This window comes from Notolepis coatsorum (genome assembly GCF_963971535.1).
Source record: "Notolepis coatsorum genome assembly, chromosome: 2".
Classification (NCBI taxonomy): Eukaryota; Metazoa; Chordata; class Actinopteri; order Aulopiformes; family Paralepididae; genus Notolepis; species Notolepis coatsorum.
In genome coordinates, this window is record NC_140166.1 from 19,718,649 (window position 1) to 19,732,346 (window position 13,698).

Sequence of the window (13,698 nt, forward strand, 5' to 3'; positions counted from 1 at the left end):
GTCTGACCTGGTGCAGAGTCCAGTGTTTCTTTTTTTGTAGATGAATTCCTGTACAGGAGGGGGAGCTAGTCCATGTAGGCATTTGTAGATGAAACAAGAGCTTTTTAAGACTTTGAACATTTCAAAGCTCAAAAAGCTATATTGTTTCAAAATATTGCAATGGTGGTATGCCAATGGTTTCCTGGCAAATACCTTGATGGTTCTATGATAAAGCTGTTCGATTATCAGTATATTCAGTAGATTTATATCAAAAGTACAGATGTTTACTTTCAGTAGATTTATAATAAAGATACAGATGTTATCAGTATATTCAGCAGATTTATAATAATGGTACAGATGTTTATTTTCAGTATTTATAATAAAGGTACATGTGCAGCTTTCTATTGTGGTGGTGGAGTTTAGGTGCACTTTAGTTCTGTGTGTTGTAAATAACTAAGTAATGTTAAGTGTTGTTTTTATGCTGTGCGTTTATGTGAATGTTGATTAGTGGTAGTTGAGCTATGGTTATATTATGTTTTCATTTCGGATGTATGGAGGCACTGTATGCTTGGTTGAAGTTGTGAATGGAGGTGTATTTTTAATTCACATGTGATCCAGGGACGTAGCGGAGAGTGGGCTGTAATTGGTCGAGATACGTCACGTGGTGTCAGGTTATTGATTGAATGTATGTTTTGTTTCAAGGTTTGTAACCTGTTGGAGAAGGAATCAAAAGCTTTTTACAACTGAGTGGCATCCTGTCCATCCCTTCACCCCAGCAGCGGGAGTAAAGCTGCACAGTTACAAACCAACGACGGCGGCAGAAGAGTGGCTGAAATGCGCCGTCAGATAAGGGCAAAACAACCGAGGGATACGAGGTACTCCCGTGTCGTTGTAAATGGAATAACTCGCGCATCAGACCATACGGGTCAGCGAGCAGGAACTTTCACCTGGTTCAAATGCTAATGCAAGCAGCTAACACAGCTAAGGAAGCTAATGCAGCTGAATGAGTGAATGAATGAAAACTTGGTTTGACAGATGTCAGTGCTAACTTCAAATGCGATCAGGAGTAATGCCAAGCTACTGAAACTAGCTATCAAATAGCATACCAACACTAACGTGGGCAAGCATGAAGGCAGCTAAAGATAAAAGCTATAGCTCGTTACTAGCCCTGTGATGGTGCCAATTATATTATTTAGGTATATTTAGTAGCCCTCTAATTTCAAGACCTTTAGCTTAGTCTGAGTGTACCTGGGTGGCAAGCCGGCGGGAGAAGGTGAAACCTACTCCACTTTGTTTATTTGTATTGTTTTCCATTTTTGGGCGGTATCCCCGGGGGGACCCCTGGTGAGCCCGGTAACGCAGCTGAAGACTAGTCAGGCTAGAATAGTCAGGGAAGAAGCTTCTGAGCTAGTTTAGGCAGCTAGAGAGGGCGGAAGACACAAGGTAGACAAGGAGTTACGGGTACGCTCAATTAGCATCCATGGTCAAATAAATAATAAATAAAAAATTAAAAAATAATAATACAAAATAAAAATAAAATAATAAAATAGAAATATGGATCAATTAAAGAAAGAGAGGGCCAAAGTGAAGGCAGCTTTCACAAGAAGGGCCAACAGCATTTTACGAATGGCGCCAACTATGCTGCGAGAAGAATTGAGAGGTGAGTGGAAATCCCTTTCTGAGGACGCGGAAAGGCTTCATGCAGCTAATTATGTTTGTGAGGCCTGTCTGGTAGACGAAGCAGGCGACATGGAGGCTGTGGATGGGAAAGCCAAAGCAGACTTGGAGAGGGTAACCATAGAGTGTGATACAACATTAAAAGAGGTGAAGCAGGCAATCCATTCCAACCTTTGGTCAAAATATGCAGAGACCGAGCTAAAAGCAGCCATTGGACGGGCAGAAAGAAGCTATGAAGGTGCGGGAGAAGTTAACCTGGAAACAATCACCTACGAAAATGGTAGGGAACAAGTCACACTCTTGGAATCCCTCATCACCAAGGCAGAAAGTCTGCTAGCTGTCTGGGAAGGGTGGATCCCTGAAGGCGCTGCGTGTGAGGTTAATAAGAAGCTGCAAGTGCTGGAGGACAAGAGAATTGACCTTTGGCGAAGGTGGGTACTTGAATTCGGCAGGGTCCAGAAAGAGCAGGCTGATAGAGCCATTGAAATCAGGCAAAAGGCCGCCTCTGACATCGCAGAAGCTGAAAAGGGAGCCGCTGAGGCTGAAAGAAGAACCGCCGAGACCAGGCTAAAGGCAGCCGAAGTTAGCGCTGGGTCTGAGGAGAGGGCCGCAGAGGCCAGAGAAAAGGCAGCTGGGATTCAGTTGGAAATGGCAGAGGCCGCCGCAGAAGAGCGTGCCGAGCTGGCTAAGGCGCAGCGGAAAGCATGGGAGGAAGCACAGAGTGCTAACCTGGCGAGCCTGGGAGCAGGAGGCTCGCAAGCATCTGCCTTACCAAGAGTTCGCCTTTATCCAATAAAGCTACCAAAGTTCAATGGTTGCATGAGAGACTTTCACCGTTGGCGAAGAGACTGGGAAAACCTCCAGCGACAGGGAGATCCATCTGGGTCAGCCGAAGTTAAAAAATTCCAGCTCCTAGACAGTGTGGAGGAGAGAATCATCAGTGGCGTTAGGCTCTCAAGCTACGACACAGCTCATGACATGTTTAGGGTCCTTGAAAACCGGTTCGGGAATAAGACCACCATCGCTATTCAGATAATTGAAGAGTTGGAGAAGTTGCCCGTGGCAAAAGGTAACCAGCCGAGAAAAACAATAGAGCTTATCCAAGCTGTTGAGAAGGCCCTTACTGACCTGACAGACTTAGGAAATATTGGAGCTATAAAGAATCCACTTGTTATCAAGGCTATTGAAAGCAAACTGCCTGAATGTGAGCTGAGGAGCTGGCTCACCTTTAAAGCTGCACCTGTGAACGATGTCACCCCTGAAGGCCACTTTGATGCTCTCCTAAAATTCTTGAAGAATGAAGAAGTAGTCCTTGAGGCGTTGGTGCAGCTAAGACCCTCAGAAGTATTCGAGAAGCCAAGCAAGCCAGAGTGGAAGACGTTCACACGAGCCACAGGAATGGTTGCGACTGGAGAAGAATGCAGCATGTGTGGAGATGAGGAACACGGAGGCAAGATTTTCTTCTGCAAAAGGTTCAGAGCGCTCAGTCTGGCTGAGAAGAGAGACGTCGTCGAAAGGAATGAAGCCTGCCAGAGATGTTTGACATCACATCAGAGGGATGGAGAATGCAGCGACAGGTTCCTTTGCAGGAAGTGCTGCCAAAAGGGAGAGACCTCCGACCACCACTACCTCATGTGCTCTGCAGAAGGAGGGCAAAAAGGAGAGGAGAGGAGAATGGGAAAGCAAAGGGTGGAAACAAGCGGTGTAAACACGGGAACACTCTCGGAACACTCTCAGACGAGCAGCAGAAGGCACTTGCTAACGTCTCCCCCGAAGCAGCAGACCAGATTTTAAGGGCATTTACCAACCAAACAGCAGTGTCAATGAGCACAAGCAGTAAGGGTGGTAGTCTCCGTGAAAAAAATGGCCTGAGGGAACATCCTGTGCTTATGATGATCATGGAGGTCATGACAAACAGAGGGCAAACTATTGGGACCCTAGTAGACCTTGCGTCCGACACCAACTACATAACCCACCAAGCTGCCAAAAGACTCAGACTGAGAGGGGAGAAGATAACGTTGGTTGTGCATGGAGTTGGTGGAATGAAAGTGAGAGTCAAGACAGAAAGGTACCTGCTCAAGGTCAGGATGCGTATTTCAGAGGACACATGGAGTCCCCACCAGATAGTCTGTTATGGCCTGGATGAAATCGCCCGAGCAGGCAGAGTCGTCAGCCCGAAGCAGCTTAAAAGATTCTTCCCAGATGTCAAAACAGAGGAGCTGGTCCGGCCAGAGAAGATCGAGCTCTTGATCAGCCACCGGGAGGGTCGGCTTGCTCCACAGCGGATGAAGAGAGTGGGAGACCTAGTGCTGTGGGACGGCCCGCTAGGGAAGACTGTGGGGGGAACGCACCCTGATCTGTTTGAGGAGATGGAGATGTCAACCCACAACTCTAAGACTCACTTTGCACACTCTATGAGGGCAAAAGCGATCACGGTGGAGGAGATTTCCTGCGAGCTGGTAAACACCAAAAAAAGGGCTCAGAAACTGGACAAGGTCACGAGAGGAGTGGAAGAGGTCCTCCCCGCTGGAGGCTTCTCTCTCAAGCCATGGGTTCAGTCCGGTCAAAGTGGGAGGCGTGAAAGAAGTCAGCCCAAGCAATCTGGTGAGGCTTCGAGTCTGGCGCTCGAAACCCTGGTGTTGCCCTGGTGTAGGCTCCAGAGGAGGGCGTTCACGGCGGTTCTTACTCGAGCCCAGCTGAAAAAGGCATCAAGTTCGTCTGAAAAGTCTCAGAGCGAGGCGGACAAGGCTCCCGGGCTCTCTAAGAAAGGAGAAAAAGAGCTCTCTAGCAAGTCCGGAAGCGAGGAAAGGCTCTGGGGGGCAGCCATCGTCGATCTTGTTAAACCTGAGAAGTTCAGCAGCTCGACCAAGCTCTGTGGAGTGATCAGCTGGGTCCGCCGAGCGGTGAGCAAGTGGCTAATCCGAGGAAGAGCCATAGAGAGAGCAGAGTGGGAGGCCAAGCACTCAAAGGAGAAAGAGGGCAAGCCTGTCCTCGACGCATGGGAGCTTGGGGCAGCTTTCCGAGAACTTTGTTTGGCAGCTCAAAAAGGGGTAGCATTCCCTGAGTCAACGCTGAGCAGGGGACTCCATGAACTCCATGAGGGAGTCGCTGGTACTATATTACGGATGAGGAGGAAGGCTTGGGTGGTTCAGGCTCAGCGGGTTGCAAGGAAGGTTGGGGACTGTTGCGTCTCCTGCCGGAAGACCAGAGCAAAGATGTGCCAGCAGGTTATGGCTGACCTTCCCTCTGAGCGGACTGAGCCGGCTGCCCCATTTGAGTTTACAACTCTGGATCTGTTTGACCCATACATGGTCAGGGACGTATGGACTACCCCATGAGAAAGTTTATCCGAAGATTCCACCGCCAAAGAAGAGCGGTTATTTGTTTGTGGTCTCCTTGGGTCTAGAGTCCAGGATACCAAGTGGGAGGTGTGCAGCTTTCTATTGTGGTGGTGGAGTTTAGGTGCACTTTAGTTCTGTGTGTTGTAAATAACTAAGTAATGTTAAGTGTTGTTTTTATGCTGTGCGTTTATGTGAATGTTGATTAGTGGTAGTTGAGCTATGGTTATATTATGTTTTCATTTCGGATGTATGGAGGCACTGTATGCTTGGTTGAAGTTGTGAATGGAGGTGTATTTTTAATTCACATGTGATCCAGGGACGTAGCGGAGAGTGGGCTGTAATTGGTCGAGATACGTCACGTGGTGTCAGGGAAAGTAGTAAACAGGAAGTTGCGGGGAATTTGACAGGAGAGAAGGGAGACGAGTGGGAACTGGTGAGTGGATGTGTGTAAGCGATTTGTTTTAAGAATGATGGTAGTGTTGTGGTGGTTATTGATTGAATGTATGTTTTGTTTCAAGGTTTGTAACCTGTTGGAGAAGGAATTAAAAGCTTTTTACAACTGAGTGGCATCCTGTCCATCCCTTCACCCCAGCAGCGGGAGTAAAGCTGCACAGTACAGATGTTATCAGTATTTTCAGTATATTTATAATTAAGTTACATGTTTATTATCAGTATATTTATGATAAAGGTACAGATGTTATCATTATTTTCAGTATATTGTGGCAACCCCAAGCCACCCCTGGGCTTGGTGATTGATGGGCGCTATGTGGCGACCCAATGGCTGGGCGCTGCCCATGTTTGGGCGTCCGCTTCCGGACGCACCTGTCACTAAATACCCATCAGAGTGATTACCTGATTAGCGAATCACGGCGCGGTGCGCCTGTTGGAGAGGGGGGACTTAATGGAGCCGAGGAGCCTCCTCTCAGTCCCCCGTAGCAGCGCAAGGCAAAAGGCCACAGAGCGGAGACGCCGCCCGGCCGACAGCAAACCGTTATTATTTGACTAAGAAAATAAAGAGCATGATTTTGGGAACTGCAACCTGTCTGTGTGTTGTTTATTCTGCCACCCCTACACCTGGAATTGCCACAATATTTATAATAAAGGTACAGATGTTATCAGTATATTTATAACAAAAGTACAGATGTTTATTTTCAGTAGATTTATAATAAAGATACATATGTTATCAGTATTATTCAGTAGATTTTAAATAAAGGTACAGATATTATCAGTATTTTCAGTATATTTATAATTAAGTTACATGTTTATTATCAGTATATTTATAATAAGGGTACAGATGTTATCATTATTTTCAGTATATTTATAATAAAGGTACAGGTGTTATCAGTATATTTATAACAAAAGTACAGATGTTATCAGTAGATTCATAATAAAAGTACGGTACAGATGTTTATTTTCAGTAGTACTAAAAAGGTACATAGATGTGTTTACCTGTCAAAGAAGGTGGCCAGCAGCCTCCTCAACAGCACCTTGTGTTTCACTCCAGCACAGAGATGACAGTTCATCAGCTGTCCTCGCGTCATGAACACACCTGACCCTACACACACACACACACACACACACACACACTCACACACACACACACACACACACACACACACACACACACACACACACACACACACACACACACACACACACACACACACACACACACACACACACACACACACACACACACACACACACACACACACACACACACACACACACACACACACACACAGATACTTAGCAGAGATATACTGTATATGTTTCCCAGGACCTCTAACCTGCTGTCACCTCTCTGTGAAGTGAAGCTTCAGCAGAAATACAGTCACACAAGAGTCATACAGTAGTAAATAAAATATTCTATCAGATTTACTACTACTTCTTAGGCCATGTTTAGACGGAGAGAGTCTGAACAGAAACAGCAAAACTCGTCTTGCGGTCTCACTTTTTAATGTTGCGTTTAGTCTAGTGTTTTGGGATGGAATTCTGCGTGCAGGCGAGGCTGTAAAAGTGTAGTTGACTCGAGACGACGGAGCCCCGCTGTCACACAATTGGCGCAGATGTCACATGACCAGAAACGTCAGTGGCCAATCAGATTGCGCAAACCGAACACGGAAGTGCAACTCCGTTAGGGAAAATATTCACGCAACCCATACGCTACACTGCCTCAGGTCGTTGAGACAACCAGGCATGCTGTGAAGACCCGCCCTACTCTGCCTCTGATTCGCAGACTGTGGGTGGGGAAATGTGATTGGACCAAAGCAGAGTCACACAGACAGTGGCTCCAGTCACTAATTGTTGCGATAGCCGCTGGACTGATTCTTGTGTATTTAAAAGTACTGCCAATGTAGCCTTCAGGTGATCTCCGTGGATAGAATCAGACATGCTTGTTCGCTTTGTTTACGCTTCTAGGCTACTGGCGCATGCCTGTGACGTAAGCAGTACGCGACGAGAGCCTTGACAACCCTTTCGTCATAGTTTTATGCGGTTTGACTGTTCAGATGATAGCGCGAAGGTGTATCGTTTCTAGGATTTCCACCCAGGAAGGTGGTCTCACTTTTTTGCAGATTCTCCCCGCAAAAGCGATGTTGCCGTATAAACAAAAGGCACATCCGAAAAAAATTATCCGGATTCACCTGCTAGCGTTTCCGTCTAAACATGGCCTTAATCCTCATCCTGCTAGATGTAAATATATCGCAGATTCTTAGTCTCACCCTGCTAGATGAAAATATATATATCTTTTTTTATCAACTTTTTTCTCCTCCTTTTTCTGAGATTTTTTACCTCTCGTGCCAATTCTCCCTCCCCTCCCCTGATCGTTGCTCGCATATGCCCCCCACTGGCCGGTTGTAGGGAGGATAGAAGCCTTGCATCACATGTCCCCTCCGATACATGTGGAGGCAGGCTGTCACATCTTTTGGCGAGGAGTAACGTGTACGAGGCTCACACTGCCCCCGCCATTTTCCTGACTTTGCTGTGCAGGCGCCCAAACCGACCTGTAGGAGTCGCTGTTCACAACGACCAGACTACCACCCTTCAACTTCCCACCGCTAACTCTGCCAATTGAGTTAGTATGACGGCCGGCCCAAGCCGGAGGCAATGCAGGCAGCCGGATTCGAACCCGGTGTCTCTTGTGTTGGTGACGAGCGCAATGTCCGCTGCGCCACCCAGCCGCCCTAGATGAAAATATTCTATCACAGATTCTTAATCCTCATCCTGCTAGATGTAAATATTATATAGCAGATTCTTAGTCCTCATTCTGCTAGATGAAAATATTCTATGACTCAGATAGTAGAGTTGTAACTAGGTAATACTGGATAGTAGAGTTGACCAGGTATAACTAGGTAATGATGGATAGTAGAGTTGACCAGGTATAACTAGGTAATGATGGATCGTAGAGTTGACCAGGTATAGCTAGGTAATGATGGATAGTAGAGTTGACCAGGTATAACTAGGTAATAATGGATAGTAGAGTTGACCAGGTATAACTAGGTAATGATGGATCATAGAGTTGACCAGGTATAACTAGTGTTACGAAGGATCAGATTAAACCGAATATATATATATTTATTGATTGATATATATTGCATAATATTTGTATATCGTTTGATATCCCTTGTGTATTCCTTGTACATATACACGGAATATCCCTTTAACCTAGTACAGACCATAATATTTCGTTCTCCTATTGGACAGCGGTCCCTTAGGCGCCATTGCCATACCCCCAAGGTCTGGTTCAAAGTCACCGCCAAAGACTTGCCTGGACATGAACGGCTCTGCGCAAGGATATGAGACAGGAATAAAGCTGGTACTAGTTTGTTCACCTAACGTATAAATACGGCGCAGGTGAATACAGAAGACAGAGTTACCCAATAAGTTGAAGCCTCACCCACGATACAACGTGCGGTGAAGTATGGCCTGTTTTGGCCCCAAATAGAGCATTGAGACCGCGTGCGAATTAATAACCGAAGTATCAGAGTTTAACGCTGTACCGTCGAGTTCGACCTATTCTATTAAGTCAGTAATAGTCTATTTATGTATAGTGTATCGTGCGGCTACCGTTCTACAGTGACCAGCATCACCAACGTTTCCTCGTACCAGCTAGTGTGCTTATCCAGGCTGGGCTGCTTACCCTGGCGCTTTCACCCGAGGAGCCCTAGACGAGGACCGTGTGGATCATGTACACTGGATAACCTACCGACGACTGCATAGCCCTTTTCGGCTGGATTATATTTTGCTTTGGTCCTGTAATTGATGGAGCGGAGAATCGCCTACACCCACAATTGTGTGGGATTTACCCTGTGAGGAGCAACGTCAAGCCCGCCTCTCAGAAGCCTGAGGCCGGCTAGCTTTCTTCCATGCGGAGCTGCATGCCACGGAGAACAGCTGTATTCGTCTGCGGATCAAGAGATTATTGCACCGTCTCCTGTACTTGGAGTCTCTTTATCATCGTTGACCCAGACTCTACTACCGACAAATCCTCTCCCCTTGCTGGCTTACAACCGGAGGGACCCTACCAGTATCTCCCGCTACCTTACTAGAGTACCATAGATATAATTCCTAAGATTCAGGTTGTATTATTATCTCCTGCGTAATATGAGAATGGACATACGTTATTGATTTGCCTACGCACATTCCTTTGCCTTATAAGCGCACCTTACGTAAAGTATATTATGTACTATCATTGCTGCTAATAAATACTTAAACCCAGTTTTGTGTGGAACCGAGTCATTGTGGGAAGTGTTCATCATAAGATACCTGTGTACTGTATGGCCAGTAGTAATGTACATAAGACAGTAGTGGTTTAATGATACCATACTTATTAATACAGTCAGGGAATTGTACCCCTCAGTTACAATTGGTCCTTCGAGCCGGAGGGTAACTAGCATAATATTAATATAGTAGTATTAATATTGACATGGCCAATGATGAACACTCCACAAAACGGTTCTCCTAAAATAGATCGCCCGCAGCGTAGACGGCAGACACCTCAGTACTTAGAGGATTACGTTGCCAGTATACTACCTAGCTTTCTACAGACGTTAAACGCGGAAAAAGTAGATAGTAAAATTATGTCCAACCCTACCGACCAGGCTACCCCGCCAGTAGAGACCCTAGTGGGTTCTAACGTAACTGACCAAGCTCACGGTGGGGACCAGGAGGGACCTGACATGACTTTACCCCCCGCCAAGACCGAAGAAGTAGTCCCCGGAGAGCTCCAGGATAAAGAAAGCCCTCCAGGGATGGAACCCGACCCACCACAAGAAGGGACGCGCACCCCGGAGATGGATCTCCTCGATACGCGACAGGAGAACGGATCTCCAACGAGTACTACCAGGAGCAGATCACCTCAACCAGCGTCTTCCCCCAGCGAGGCGGACAAGATGCTGGCGCAGGCCTTTATCGCCAGCCTGGCAGCCTCAACCGAGCGCGATCGACTCCAAGCACAGACGCTTAGCGAGCGCGAACATTCTTCCATGGAAAGAGAACGCCTTCAAGCGCAGCAACGGAGTGACGAAGACCGCATACGCCTAGAGATTAGACGCCTCCAGACGGAAGAGAATATGGGAAGAGACCGCGCCGAAGCCCAGCGCGCCGCCGCCGAAGCCCAGCGCGCCGCTGCCGGTGCCCAAAGAGAAGCAGAGCGCGACCTCGCTCTCACCAAGCGCGAAGCCGAGCATGACCGATTACAAGCGCAGATAATGGAGCAGCTGATTACCAGGGTAACCCCCCCTCCCTCCGCACGGGGCTCCAGGGCCTCGTCAAGACAAGGGTCAAGGGCACCCTCCCCTACCCGATCAAGCGACCCTGAGCCCGGCGACCAGAGAGAGCCTATATCCCTCTCCGAACCCCTTCCCCGACCGGTCCAAGCGAGACCCAGCAACAGGGAAGGACCGGCCTATACAGCGGAGAGGCTAAATAGACGACTACAGGATCTAGATGACCTGCCAGAGGAAGAAGAAGAGGGAGAGGAGGAGAGTCAAGCCCAACAGCATTACAGTACTCCACAGGACCAGGAGGTCCAGTACAGCCCAGACTTTACCCCCGCGGCTCTGCGCTACAGACCCCCGACTCAATTCACGGGTGAGCTTGACGCACGACCAGCCCCGAGGAACAGCACCTGGGTACGCGGGCCTTGGTACCCAGCAGGTACCAGCCCACCACGACACGTAAGAGGAGACTCGCCTAGGAGGCCTCTCCTCCAACGCTCACCGATGTGCCAGCCATCCATGGCATCGTACCTTGGCACACCGACGTTCCCGGACTTCACACACGAGAACAGAGCACAGTACACAGAGCTACGAATGTGCTTAGAGACAATGATGTCCGATGTAACTGATGAACCGTACAAGTATGCTATCCTACTCAAGCACCTCAAGGTGCCCCGAGCGCACAATATAGCGCTGGCATATTCCACCTCTACTACCCCCTACACCGCGGCTCTGGCAGCACTCGACCAGAGATATGGACGCATATGGGACTACGTAATACAAGAGATAAGGAATATTGACCGCCTACCCCCAGCCACAGACAATCGCTCACTAGATGACCTGTCTATCAAGGTACAATCCCTGGTAGGGATGCTGGGGGCGCAAAAGGAAAAGGGTATGCACGAACTGTACGCGAACTCTAATGTCGAGAGGATTTTAGAGAAGCTTCCGCCCGACCGACAAGAGCGCTTCAGGCGGCAAAGAGACCACCGTGATCCTAACGGTCCCGAGCCATCCCTCCTAGACCTAGCCGACTTCCTGGCGAGAGAAGTCAACAGCCTACGGTTGGATACGTTCGTGCGGAGCACACCAAGCTCCAGAGAGGGACCTAGGAGAGCAAACGATGGCCGCAGACTGGTGACCGTCATGCACCAAGCAGAATCAGTACCGAGCAACAAGAACCACAGTACCCCCTCGATGAAAGAGAAGTGGAAGATTGTGTGCCCGTACTGCGAAAAGGAACACCGGCTGTCACACTGTGACACGTTCAAGAAGATGACCGCCGACGAGGTGAGTCAATGGATAAAGTCCAACCGACGCTGTTACCGATGTGCGCGCAGTCACATGGCAGCCGATTGCCGCTTAAAGAAGAGGTGTAGTCGGTGTGACGGAGCCCACTTGGACGTCCTACATGACAGTAACAGAAGAAAGCCTGCACCCTCAAGCAGCACAAAGGCAAGTGTTATGTACATTGTTATGTACAGACCGTGGCGGAAGAAGTCCTCACGACAGTCCTCACGGAGATCGAGGGAGTATTGAACTCAAAGCCCCTCGGTTACGTCTCAAGTGATGTAGCAGATGTCGACCCAGTCACCCCCAACACTCTCTTGATGGGGCGGCTGGACCCCGTGCTACCACAGACAGTGTACGGGCCTGAAGAAGCGAACGGCCGAAGAATGTGGAGGTACAGTCAAGTATTGGCTGACAAGTTTTGGAACAGTTTCCTACTCCACTATCTACCGTCTCTACAGACCCGCCAGAAATGGGTGAAAGAAAGAGACAATTTGACAGAAGGAACAGTCGTCATGATTATCGACCAGTCACTACCCCGAGCTATGTGGCCGGCCGGCCGCGTAAGCAAAGTGATCACTGGTGCCGACGGAAAGGTCAGAGCGGCAGAAGTGCTCGTCCAAGGGCGGACATACACCCGGCCTGTGGCGAGGCTAATAGAGTTGCCAAGGCTCCCCGACACTATTGATGACGACCATGACCCCCTGACTTTGTGAACTGCCCTACCCTCACAACAGACATTGAGTAGTGGACAGTGCGGTTAATCTGTCTCTGCTTATCTAATTAGGTGGGACTAATTAGGAGGCGGCTGTTACGAAGGATCAGATTAAACCGAATATATATATTTATTGATTGATATATATTGCATAATATTTGTATATCGTTTGATATCCCTTGTGTATTCCTTGTACATATACACGGAATATCCCTTTAACCTAGTACAGACCATAATATTTCGTTCTCCTATTGGACAGCGGTCCCTTAGGCGCCATTGCCATACCCCCAAGGTCTGGTTCAAAGTCACCGCCAAAGACTTGCCTGGACATGAACGGCTCTGCGCAAGGATATGAGACAGGAATAAAGCTGGTACTAGTTTGTTCACCTAACGTATAAATACGGCGCAGGTGAATACAGAAGACAGAGTTACCCAATAAGTTGAAGCCTCACCCACGATACAACGTGCGGTGAAGTATGGCCTGTTTTGGCCCCAAATAGAGCATTGAGACCGCGTGCAAATTAATAACTGAAGTATCAGAGTTTAACGCTGTACCGTCGAGTTCGACCTATTCTATTAAGTCAGTAATAGTCTATTTATGTATAGTGTATCGTGCGGCTACCGTTCTACAGTGACCAGCATCACCAACGTTTCCTCGTACCAGCTAGTGTGCTTATCCAGGCTGGGCTGCTTACCCTGGCGCTTTCACCCGAGGAGCCCTAGACGAGGACCGTGTGGATCATGTACACTGGATAACCTACCGACGACTGCATAGCCCTTTTCGGCTGGATTATATTTTGCTTTGGTCCTGTAATTGATGGAGCGGAGAATCGCCTGAGGCCGGCTAGCTTTCTTCCATGCGGAGCTGCATGCCACGGAGAACAGCTGTATTCGTCTGCGGATCAAGAGATTATTGCACCGTCTCCTGTACTTGGAGTCTCTTTATCATCGTTGACCCAGACTCTACTACCGACAA

The 13,698-nt window shown here is 48.2% G+C and overlaps 1 protein-coding gene across 1 annotated transcript in view; it reads right to left on the reverse strand.

Moving 5' to 3' along the window:
• The window catches only part of LOC311248176 (nucleus accumbens-associated protein 2-like), a gene marked incomplete at both ends in the record, with an annotated part of 69,535 nt that overhangs the window by 12,071 nt on the left and 43,766 nt on the right, over positions 1–13,698 (reverse strand). The window contains one exon of the mRNA XM_084337971.1: positions 6,447–6,552. Coding sequence (XP_084194097.1) covers positions 6,447–6,552 — 106 coding nt within the window. The remainder of the gene's footprint in view (positions 1–6,446; positions 6,553–13,698) is intronic.